This window comes from Pristiophorus japonicus, chromosome 14 (genome assembly GCF_044704955.1).
Source record: "Pristiophorus japonicus isolate sPriJap1 chromosome 14, sPriJap1.hap1, whole genome shotgun sequence".
NCBI classification, from domain to species: Eukaryota; Metazoa; Chordata; class Chondrichthyes; family Pristiophoridae; genus Pristiophorus; species Pristiophorus japonicus.
In genome coordinates this window covers 12,740,991-12,752,997 of record NC_091990.1, presented here as the reverse complement: position 1 = coordinate 12,752,997, position 12,007 = coordinate 12,740,991, and the positions used below count along the sequence as shown (strand labels likewise).

Genomic DNA, 12,007 nt, shown 5'->3' with positions numbered 1-12,007 from the left:
CAATGGATAGCAGTTCTTCACTGGTGTGTGTTTCTTTGCCTCATTGCAGGGTGTTCTCATCCAAACCTTTCCCCTGGCTGAGGTCAGCTAACTTGGTGCAGACTGGGGACTTTGCATGTCTGTTTATGAATCAGTCCCATATGGAGCAGTGCATTTATCAACTAAACCATGATGGGAACTACCACATCACGCTTTTAGTAGCATTAGAGCGGTGGTTCTGATTTTTTTGATTGCAGGACACTGTTTCAAATCGATTAGTAATCATGGACCCCCACCCCCTCCCCATCCATCTAAATTATAATACTCATATAAAGAATGTTTTCAGAAAATGGGTATTTACTTAAATATCAGATGTGTGCGCCGCCTTCTCACACCAATTCTGCGGACTCCGCAACAACTGATGGCCACTATTAGCCACTTAGTGCTGGACAATTTTTAAAGCCGCCAGCAGGCTGGCCAGGATCAGAGAGGGCATGCACACCCATACACATGCTGGGTCGCTGCTGAAAGCATGAATCACAGCCATACTGTCCCACTGGCATGTTCTGTAACAGCAGCATTGCGGGATTGTACGTGTTTGCGTGAACACGTTCGGGCACGTGTTTGAAGAGCCCCGCAGGTGCTCTGGTCACGTGTCTGGAGCATGGCGCAGGGTCATGGTGCCAGGGGGAGGAATTGGCTCGACCGGCAGGGAGCACTCATTGCAAAGTGAGTGAGAGCTGTGGGCCTCTTTGAGGAGATGGGCCCAGCGGTTGAGAATAATTCACAAGAACTGAATCCATGTCGGTTTTATAAAGAGGAGTGGGCTTGAAATTACCTCTGGTCGTGGGCCCCCTGCAAAGTCTCTACAGATTTAGAACCATTGATCTACAACATAGTGTATCATTTTTTGGTGGGTATAATATCTTTCAAGAAATTAGAACCAGGGCAGTTATAAGTTAGGGCCTTATAACGATTTGAAACACATGGATTTGCCCCCACCCTCAATTTTCATCCATCCTCTTGGTGCCAAAAAACCTCCAGTATCTCGCCCAAACAGCTGTTCTTCATGTGAAAATTAAAAGGCAAGTGCATCAATAATACAATCCCAACATGGAGGGCCATCACACAGCTGCACACAAGGAATGTTACTGGGTAACAATCTGAACCACGGAATCGTGGCTGATTTTCCTCCTGCCTAAGCCAGAAGCATTGAGTTCATGTGCAGCTGCACTAGGGACACTCCACAACAGAGAGTTTCATTTTACTTTGGTATGCTCATCCTCGGTGTACAGTTGTATGTGTATATTGTATTAAACACTAAATTATGTGTTACAGTCCCAGTTTGGGAGAATTTAAAATTAGTTTCAGCTCCGTGTGGACCCAGTGGGTAAATGTGGCATTGCACTGCGCTATATAGGACTGCAAGGTCTAATCCCAAATCTATAGTGGGTTAGCCAAATTCAAATGGAATACATTATTAGCCCCAGCACCCATGGGCTAGAGAGGCAAGAAAAATTGGTGCTGTGCTGATTATTCAGCAACTCTCCTGCTGGAGGGTAGTCAAGGACACTGAAGGACAACACCATTGAGTTTGATTCTGGTTTACCCCTTGTTCTATCTAGAAGCATTTCTACATTGAGTGTAATACTGACCATATCGTCCTCGAATCTTTGCTATAAGTTGCTCAAGCGACCTGTCTTCCATTGCATATCTCCAAAAGCCGGTTTCTGCTGTGGTTGCAGCACTTGTGACCGAGTACTCGTCCTAAAATGGCTTTCAGAAAATCCTTAAGACTGGTGCTGTCTAGCATGCTGGCCTTCTGGTAAATAATATATTCCAAGTTCTACCATAGTGGGCCACCTGCTTGGTTGAATTAGTGGGCTTGAAATTACCCCTCTTTGAGAAACCCTGCATTAGAGAACCATTATCTGCATCCAGGACTCATCATCTTGGTGTTCTTTAGACTTCAAATGCACACAGTATGAAAATATCACAATTGCATCATACTTTATTAAAATTCCAGTGGTGGGGAAGGACAAAAAGTGGCCACAGTGCATTTCTTCAAAATATTCAGACTTGCTATTAATGGGATTTCAGAAAACTACAATGGCATCACTCAGAATTTACCTCCCATTACAGCCCAGCTGCAGTTTGAGACTTACGCACCCGATATATTGTTCTGTCCTTCCCAATTTTATGGGGTTTGGATCAGTGGTTCTTGGATTTCAGAACACACCCCACCACTGAGAGATGGGAATTAACTGGAGGGTGACAGAATCAACGCCCCTAATGCTTTTTACCAGCCTGATTGCTAATATCACAGCTTGTTCCTTATTCAGCTCCGGGGCCTGCCCTAGCCTCATGCCATTTGCTTGTTTAATACAGCATCCTACTGTGGTGTGTACATTCAGTTCAGCAGTCTGCTCCAGCCGAGCCTCCTGCTCTTGCAATCTCCCCACGCAACAGTGGGAATGCTACAGGAAATGGGGGAAGGGGACTGTTGCAGGGACAAAAGAGAAAAAGATAAAAACCAAGTGTAACAAAGGGTAGCAGAAAAAGGGAAAGTAAAAAGGCTACAAGGGAAGTGAAGAAAGCGTTTTGGATGTGCTAATTTAGATTGGTGCAACAGAGGCAAGATAATCTGTTTTGTGTTTCAGTTTATTCATGGTGGTCACACGGCTAAGATTTCAGACTTTTCCTGGAACCCAAATGAACCATGGGTAATTTGCTCTGTATCTGAAGACAATATCATGCAAGTGTGGCAGATGGTGAGTGTTGATACTGCCACATTGGCAAATTACTTTCCCCCTTACCTTGTCGATTGAAAACACCTCAATGTGATTGCTAGGTTTGTGTGTCTATTGACATGACTGGGAAGCACAATTGCTGTACTTCAAACGTCTGGTCATGTTGAACCCGATTCAGATGTAGTGAAATTATTGGTAATCTGATCTCATGCTATAATGCAGGCTTAGCATTTGACTGCACAATTGTAGTTGCTATAATTGTATTGCAGATAGCTTTACAAACTTAGTTTGTATGGGCCCAAGTTTCCCTAGGAGTTGCTCTAGATATTTTTGGAGCATCTTAAAAATTGTAATTCTCCCCATTTAATTTGCTCCAGTTTAAGTAAGTTAGTTCAGTTTGTTTTTAGTTCCTCTTTTTTTTCAAAAGGGGATGTTACCAGCCACTTACGCCTGTTTTGGCCATTTAAGCAAGTTTAGCCAGCGAAAAGTTGCTCCTAAAAACTAACTTAGGCCAGCGTATGTGGCCACTTTTGTACGCTCAGAAAAACCTGGCGGAGATTTAAGAAATCAGCACAGGTAGCCAGAGATTTGGGGAGGGGAGGGAAGTGAGAGGATTTTGCACAGCACTAAACACCTTCACAACAACATTAAAGAAGCATAAAAACCATCATCAATAATAAATGAAAAATAAATCAATTAATAAAAAAGTCCTACCTCGCTGACTGCAGCACGCAGCGGCAAGCCGTTCGGCCAGGGCTAGGGGCGGGACCCACACAACAAGCACCGGGAGAGCCCTCCGGGGCAGAACAAGCAGCAGCGGCTAGCTGTTCGGCCAGGCCTTTAAAAATGGCTGATTGCCAATGTTAGTGAGCCATTGCGCATGCGCGCACGCTCCAACGAGCAATGCTGCTGGCACTCAAACACGCTAGGCCCTAGCCCTGCCCCCCTGCCAGCTGTGTTGATCCAGCATGGCCATAGCCCGCCGCGCGCCCCCCCCACCACTCCCCCACTTCTTCTGCTGCGCTACGTCAGGGGCATACATCATTCCAGCCGTGTGGAGAATACCACGGTAACTTTTAGGCGCGGATTTTGTTTTTAAGTCGCCGCACCTCACGGAGGTGCGCCAATCTAAGCGTGGGGGCAAACTTGGGGCCCTGTGTGTTGCGCCTCTACTCTGACTGAATAATCACAGCTGTCTGTGCACCTGGGTGAAGGATGCTTTCGAACTGATTGTTTGATGCTGCTGCCGACTTTTGTATTTGTGTCTGGCCAATTTGCAATGCATTATGGGAAATGGTCAACGTTCAAGACGGATTACACTTTTTGCTGTTAAAAATGTATTAAACTGTCAATTTGTAAACTTTTCCCATTACACATTTGCATTCCTACGGTCTGACTTGTACATTTACTAAACAAAAGGTGACTGATTCAACTATAACATTGGGAAGATCATTCCATTCAAATTTCCATTAAAAAAAAAAATCACAGGAAATTGCTTCTGTTTTCATGCTTTTGCCAATTCTCTCCTCCTGGATAGAGATCTGGATTATTTAGCACAGGGTGCCCTGGCTAATTTTCCTCCTCTCTCTCTCTCTCTCTCTCTCTCTCTCTCTCTCTCTCTCTTTCTCTTTCCCCAGCCCCCGCCCCCCCCCAATGCAACTTTGTAGCACATTTACCATAACCCTGACTGAAATCCATTAACACAGACTAGGATTCAAATATGTCTTGGTGACATGCCAGAGTGTCTTTGCTCATTCGGCCATCTGAGTGGCCTATTGCTGTGTCTCTAATGCTTCAATTCTTGAGACAGATTGGAATAGGGCCTTGTTGACAAAAGTAGTGGACTGCTTGTTTTACGGGCAGTGTGCTTTTTTTTTTACATCCGTGACACTTTCAAACAATACTTGCTTCATATCCAGTATGTACTAGTGCTTTTATAAATTTGTGTTGCTTTAATTTTTTTTAATAAACTATTTATTTCTCCGCTAGGCTGAAAATATTTACAATGACGAGGATCCTGAGGGTGCCCCTGATCCCGAAGGCCAAGGCTCCTAGTCTGTCGAGTTTTCAAACATACTTTTTCTACACAGACATGAATTCTGCTAATGCTGTTTTGGGAGAGCTGGTTGGTGTATGGCCACCTTCTCCAAATGCGGGAGTTTGGATAAAATGTATGTCCTCCAGTAAGGACCTAAATTTTTATGATTGCTTCTACCCCACACGCCCAATGTCCCATTTTTGTGGCCATCACAGTAATGTGCGGACATGCCTGCATTTCTATTTGGCTAATAGAAAGGAAAGCAGCTTGTCCTGTTGTGTACAATACATATTTAAAGGCTTAGCCCGGAATATCTGGATGCTGCAGTGTGTTGTGCTCATTGTTTCTTTTGAGATACAAGTCAGTTAAACCAATTGAATATTCTCTATGAGAGGGTCTTACTAAATAAAAAGTGCACCAGTCCCAATAAAATGCATATGTTTTTCTACACAAAATATTACATGTGGATTTCTTCACCTGTCTTTTATTAAATTGCCTTGATGTAGTGATTCGTTATAAATAAAGATCCTACAGAAAATGGGGTTTGAATTTTACATTAGGTTGATGAGTAAAATGCTCTCTGACCACCACCTTGTATGGAACAAAAACCCTTGGGTTGAAATTCCTCAACAAAAAAAAAATAATAATTTCTTGTCCTTTGCCATATTGCAGTGATCTGACCAGGAGAGCCTCATTTGGTTAGATTGATAAATAGCAAGTAAAATCATCACACTCCAATTTATTGAGAGGAATTTTACTTTCCTATTGCCTCTGCATCCAACTGGTGCATTTTAAAGTGGGGGGAGGAAGAAAAACCACAAAGCATAGGTCAAAAGATTGATCAGTTAATTTCCTCCTCCGTAGGTGCGGCAGTCCTTCAGTGCAGTGGTTCTAGCTTTTTTAGTTGAAGGACCCCTTTTCATTTGAATAGTATTCATTCCCCCTCCCCCCATTAAATTATAATGCTGTGTAATATTCTCCAACATACAGCTGCTTGAGTGATCATCTGCTTCCACCCCCCTCCCCCCCCAAAGCCTGCATACAGGGTGATCCCAGCAGGTCAAGAACGAGTCCTTGCATTTCCAGCTCTTGTCAGTCTGCACCCTGCCATCTGCAGCCAGTGACACGCGAACCCAAACTCTCTTCACCTCCACCCCCCCAACCCAAAAAATAACAGCTGGCCAACCTGACAGATTCCGGGTCTCCACCAGCCCGCAGCATTTCCAGAACTTTCCAGCTCATGAACCGGCGCTGCTGCAGTAACAGGATTTCTCCTCGATTTGGCCCAGCTCACTGCCAACGATCCAAGATTATCCCACACACCTGGTTCGGGAAAAGTTTGCGCAGCGAATAAAAACCTTCCAGCAAACCACGTGAAGCCAGCACGAGATTCAGTGAACGATGGCGACTCGTCCTTGGTTGAACTTTAAAACTTACCGACTCTCAAAGAAACATTTCTATTTTTCAGTCTCCCTTTGCCGCGTTACCCACCAGCTAACCGCCGCACTCCACCCACAGACACCAATGAGGAATTTGGTAGGAACCTGAATGTGAACACTCTGGTCCCACCTCCTCCCCGATCCTCACTGCTTCATTTTTGCAGCCTGCAATTTTCAGAGATATTTTCCAATGAATAATTGGTCAATGTTTTACGCATCACTGCTCTTGTGCCTTGCCAAAGTGGTTTCATATATTGTATAAGCTTAATGACCATGAGTAGACATCGCAGTCCAATTCAATTCTATTAGATCCAGCATCCACTTATACAACGCTCGTCCAAGCAAAGTGATTGGGAGTGGGAACACTGGCTGACTCTTCCCCTCCCTTAGCATAGGGGCACCGATGGTAAGGGTAAAACTCCAAATGTACCCCAAATGAGATCAGTTCGTCCAGCACAAATCATTAATCCCAACTGTAAATTGGTGGAAGAGATAGCAATGGACTAGTGCATTGAAGCCCCAGTGTGATGTGCTAAGTGTTTAGATGTGGATTTCAGCTTTTTGAACAATTACTTCAATGGATGTGCAGTATAATTGGGTTATAAGATGATCAGCATTGGTTTGCTGGTCCAAAATTTGTTACAATATTTGGTCGAACTGGTTGTTCAGGATATATAGTGTTGACCTAGCTGTACCAAATTTGTAAAGCTTTTATTAATGGGCCTGAACCAAATTAAATCCATCAGTCAACAGCTTTAGCACCGGACGGACCACCTGGCATCAACCTCAGCACTGGCTACAGACATGACAATGGCACACCCAGCCCAGTCGACCCTGCAAAGTCCTCACCAACATCTGGGGACCTGTGCCAAAATTGGGAGAGCTGTCCCACAGACTAGTCAACCAACAGCCTGACATAGTCATACTCACAGAATCATACTTTCAGCCAATGTCCCAAACTCCTCCTCCACCATCCCTGGGTATGTCCTGTCACACTAGCAGAACAGACCCACCAGGGAGTAGTGGCAGTCAGTCAGGGAGGGATTGGCCCTGGGAGTCTGCAACATTGACTCTGGATTCCATGAAGTCGTATGGCTTCAGGTCAAGCATAGGCAAGGAAACCTGCTCCTCCATGTTGAGTACCACTTGGAAGAAGCACACAGTAGCAAGGGCATAGAATGTACTCTGGGTGGGGGACATCGATGTCCATCATCAAGAGCGGCTCAGTAGCACCACTACTGACTGAGCTGGCTGAGTCCTGAAGGAAATAGCTGCCAGACTGGGCCTGCGACAGGTAGTGAGAGAACCAACCAGAGGGAAAAACCTACTTGACCTCATCCTTGTCAATCTACCTGTTGCAGATGCATCTGTCCATGACACTCATTGTGGAGATTAAATCCCGTCTTCACACTGAGGGCACCCTTCATTGTGTTGTGTGGCATTACCACTGTGCTAAATGGGATAGGTTCAGAACAGATCTAGTAGCTGTTCCAGTACAGCTACAACACTGCCATCTATCTGACAATGTGGAAAACTGCCCAGATGTGTCCTGTCCACAAAAAGCAGGACAAATCCAATCTGGCCAATTACCACCCAATTAGTCTACTCTCAATCATCAGCAAAGTGATGGAAGGTGTCATTGACAGTGCTATCAATCAGTACTTACCAATAACCTGCTCACTGATGTGCAATTTGGGTTCCGCAAGGACCACTCCGCTCCAGACTTCATTACAGCCTTGGTCCAAACATGGATAAAAGAGCTGAATTCCAGAGGTGAGTTGAGAGTGATTGCCCTTGACATCAAGGCAGCGTATGACTGGTATCAAGGAGCCTGAGTAAAACTGAAGTAAGTGGGAATCGGGGGAAACTCTCCACGGGCTGGAGTCATACCTAGCACAAAGGAAGATGGTGGTGGTGCTGGATGGAAGTCAATCATCAGAGCCCCAGGACATCTGGAGGAGTTCCTCACGGCAGTATCCTAGGCCCAACTATCTTCAGCTGCTTCATCAGTGACCTTCCCTCCATCATAAGGTTAGAAGCGAGGATGTTTGCTGATGACTGCACAGTGTTCAGTTCCATTTATAACTACTCAGATAATGAAGCAGTCCATGCTTGCATAAGCATGACCTGGATCAGGCTTGGGCTGATAAGTGGCAAGTAACATTTTCGCCACACAAGTGCCAGACAATAACCATCTCCAACAAGCGAGAGGCTAACCACTGCCCCTTGACATTCAACAGCATTACCATCGCCGAATCTCCCACCATCAACATCCTGGGGGCTACCATTGACCAGAAACTTAATTGGACCAGCCACATAAGTACTGTGGCAACAAGAGCAGGTCAGAGGCTGGGCATTCACCTCCTGACTCCTCAAAGCCTTTCCACCATCTACAAGGCACAAGTCAGGAGTGGTGGAATACTCTCCACTTGCCTGGATGAGCAGCTCCAACAACACTCAAGAAGCTCAACACCATCCAGGACAAAGCACTCCATCCACCACCTTAAACATACACTCCCTCCACCACCGGCACACTGTGGCTGCAGTGTGCACCATCTACAAGATGCACTGCAGCAACTCGCCAAGGCTTCTTCGGCAGCACCTCCCAAACTCGTGACCTCTACCACCTAGAAGGACAAAGGCAACAGGCGCATGGGAACACCATCACCTGCAAATTCCCCTCCAAGTCACAAATCATCTGACTTGGAAATATATCTTCGTTTCTTCATTGTCGCTGGGTCAAAATCCTGGAACTCCCTCCCTAACAGCACTGTGGGAGTACCTTCACCACATGGACTGCAGCGGTTCAAGAAGGCAACTCACCACCACCTTAAGGGGCAATTAGGGATGGGCAATAAATGCTGGTTTTGCCAATGACACCCACATTCCATGAACGAATAAAAACACCTCCAGAAGTTAATTGGATTGATTTAACAAGTCAAAAAGCAAGTTGTATTTGGCTCTTGTAGCTCGTAGAGATTCACTGTAAAAAAATCTTTCCACCCAATTCAGAACTAGTATAGCACGTTTTACTTTTTACCACAAGACGTAGTTTCTGAAAAACTAGTCTTGTGACTACTGGAACTCTACTATCAAAATAAACTAAAATCGATCTATGTAAGAGTTCCAGCTTATTGGTTCCTCTCACAGGAACAGGAGGAGGCCATTCTGCCCCTTGAGCCGGTTCCGCCCTTCAATTAGATCATAGCTGATCTGTATCTTATCTTCATTTATCCGCCTTTGTTCTGTAATCCTTAATATTCTTGCCTAACCAAAATCATCTTATTCTCAGTCTTGATATTATCAACTGATCTCCCGCCCGCCTCAACAGCTTTTGGGGAGTGAGTTCCAGATTTCCACCAGACTTTGAGAAGAAGCATTTCCTGACATTACCGCTGAACAGCCCAGCTCTAATTTTAAGGTTATGCCCCCTTGTTCTAGACTCCCCTGCCTGAGAAAATGGTTGCTATTACCCTCTCAATTCCTTTAATATCTCAAACTCCTTAATTAGATCACCCCTTAATCTTATATAATTGAGGGAATGCAAGCCTAGTATATGCAGCCTGTCCTAATTTAACCCTTTTAGCCCCAGTATCATTCTGGTGATCCTGCGCTCCAAAAAAGGTCAAAATATCGGCCCGGAGTTTGTGGCCAGCGCCGCTGGTCCTGAAGAAAGCTGCCCACAGACATCTCGCGATCTCTGGCGAGAAGTTTGCATTTTCTGACGCCTACGTGATTGCCACGCTCTGTAATGGGGAATCCCTACCGCGATCTGCTGTGACGTCAATGAGCTGTCCACAGCGCAGCCAGTGTCGGAGCAGTGAATGAGCGACCACAAGCTCAGGATTTCCGCGTTTAGATGCGCACGCGCTACATCCTGAAGTTGTGGTCAGTTTCAAAGGGTTAATGACAGCGAATGCTGTTAGTTTGCCGTTATTATCCACCGCAAATTCCAGCCGTAGATCTCCTGAGGGAGCATTTAGCTGGTTATTCAGAAGTGTTGTCCAGTGATCCGCTTTTATATTCAATCTTGCTGCAAGTGGCAAAACTTTGTTTTTAATTCAAAACATTATTTTTATTAACATCTGAAAGAAAATAGGTTACAAAAAATTCTCTACTTGTAAGTACGACATCCCCTTGTGAATCTGGATAATTGACATTTAAGCAAGTACCTTTCTCACTTTAACAAGAAAAAAATGAATGTGATCACTTTGTTATTTAAAGAACTATCTCGAAACCATTTAATTCACTTTGGATTCTTCAAATCGAACTTGTCTGAAGATTCAATAAGGTTTCCACATGCTATTAAACGTTCCCTGCAAATAAAAACACATTGTCAAGAAATTTTTCAAAGGGAAAGTAGATTTGAAGTACTTTAGTAGACTCATATTGTTTCTCTCCTGCCCCCGAGGAAACTCTGAGTATGAGATCACAGCTGAGCCCAATTCAACATGGAGCCAGTGACACTTTCCATCATAGTTTACTGAATAATAATTGAGAGCCCTGGTTGATTTCCCTCCCTCTCCAATTGCAGTGCCTCTATTGCTGCTAATGATGAGAATAGCCAACTGAACAAAGATCTTGGATTGACTGTGGGACATTATCTGGTCAGTAGCAGTCTGCAAATTTTCCCTGGTAAGTCCTAAAGATGTGTTTTCAAAAAAAGAGAATTTACAGCATGTAAAGTTCTTTCCGATGAGTTGTGAAGTTGTTGAAATTAATATTCAGTAGAAAATTTGACTCCTGAATGAAATCAGTGTCTAATTGGATTATAGTGAAATGAATTTTGGTATTCAGTTTTTGTATTTTCCTTGAAGTATAGGTATACAGTAAAAAAAAGTTCCAGATTCGAGCAATGGATCGAGTATCTGATGACTAAAATCCTGCCAGCTGATAAAAGGAATTGTAGTTTACAACAAATAACTTTCCTAAACACTGTTCATACATTTCAAGTGACCATTGTCTACTTTAAAAAAAATGTAAAACACTTCTAAGTGTTTGAACACTGAGGGAACGTGATGTTTGTATAAAAGGTAATTAAGTTAATCTTGTAAATGGTGATTTGTTTACAGAGCATCTAAAGCTATCACAATCTATTTGGTTTATAGCATCTTCTGCTCAAAGGTAATCTTTTGTATCTGGCTTGCATTTATACAGCACCCTATTACGCCTTTCAAAAACCTTGCAAAACACTGGGGTTAGCATGAGCTTGGCTCAGTTGGTAGCACCCTCGTCTGCGTCAGAAGTTGTGGCAATTGAACACGAGCCACAATTTTGAGGCATGCATTGGGTGTGTGTTGCAAAATCATACGCCCTCCCTTGTGTGACTGCTCTGCAGGGCATCTGATTTTTCAACTGGTGATTTGGGGGCAAATAATGAGACTGCGCTGCATTTTACCATTGTGTTGAATTTTAGTTCTTTGAGCGAGGCTTTGACCACAAAATCGCCCCACTGCTGCTAGTATTTGGTTGCTGGAGATGGCAGCAACCTTCAGGTACCTTGCGCAACTGGCCATTCTTTGAGCCACGAGGTCTAGACATTGAGCATTGGCAGGCTATTCCGGGGCATCGCTGCTGAGTTCACGTTTCTCCCCACTATCCACGTACATGCACTTTCCAGCGGGGTTCATGGTGAGTGATCAGAACTGGCCACCCCAGCTGTCCCCCCTACAAAGCCAAAAACTGGGTGTAGAGGCCAACTGCTGTCTCCCTACTGAAATCTCAAGTCTACATCAAATCTGGGGCTTTTCTCTTTTCTGTTCTGCATGACTCAGTTCTATATTGGGCTGTGACTTTGCTCT

General features: G+C 44.4%; 2 protein-coding genes across 4 annotated transcripts in view; one reads left to right on the top strand and one right to left on the bottom strand.

The window, feature by feature from the left end:
* The window catches only part of LOC139279721 (histone-binding protein RBBP4), a 31,387-nt gene extending 26,165 nt beyond the window's left edge, over nt 1-5,222 (top strand). The window contains exons 12-13 of the mRNA XM_070898884.1: nt 2,640-2,750; nt 4,719-5,222. Of these exons, the coding sequence (XP_070754985.1) occupies nt 2,640-2,750; nt 4,719-4,784 (177 nt within the window). The 3' untranslated portion in view covers nt 4,785-5,222. The remainder of the gene's footprint in view (nt 1-2,639; nt 2,751-4,718) is intronic.
* Nucleotides 1-12,007, bottom strand: part of sync (syncoilin, intermediate filament protein) — a 62,982-nt gene that overhangs the window by 19,878 nt on the left and 31,097 nt on the right. For 2 of the 3 annotated variants that reach the window (XM_070898885.1, XM_070898886.1), the window contains exon 4: nt 10,256-10,522. The exons of the other annotated variant lie outside the window; for it this stretch is intronic. In XM_070898885.1, the coding sequence (XP_070754986.1) occupies nt 10,453-10,522 (70 nt within the window). In that variant the 3' untranslated portion in view covers nt 10,256-10,452. Of the gene's footprint in view, nt 1-10,255; nt 10,523-12,007 lie in introns of those variants that run through there. 3 annotated transcript variants of the gene reach the window in all.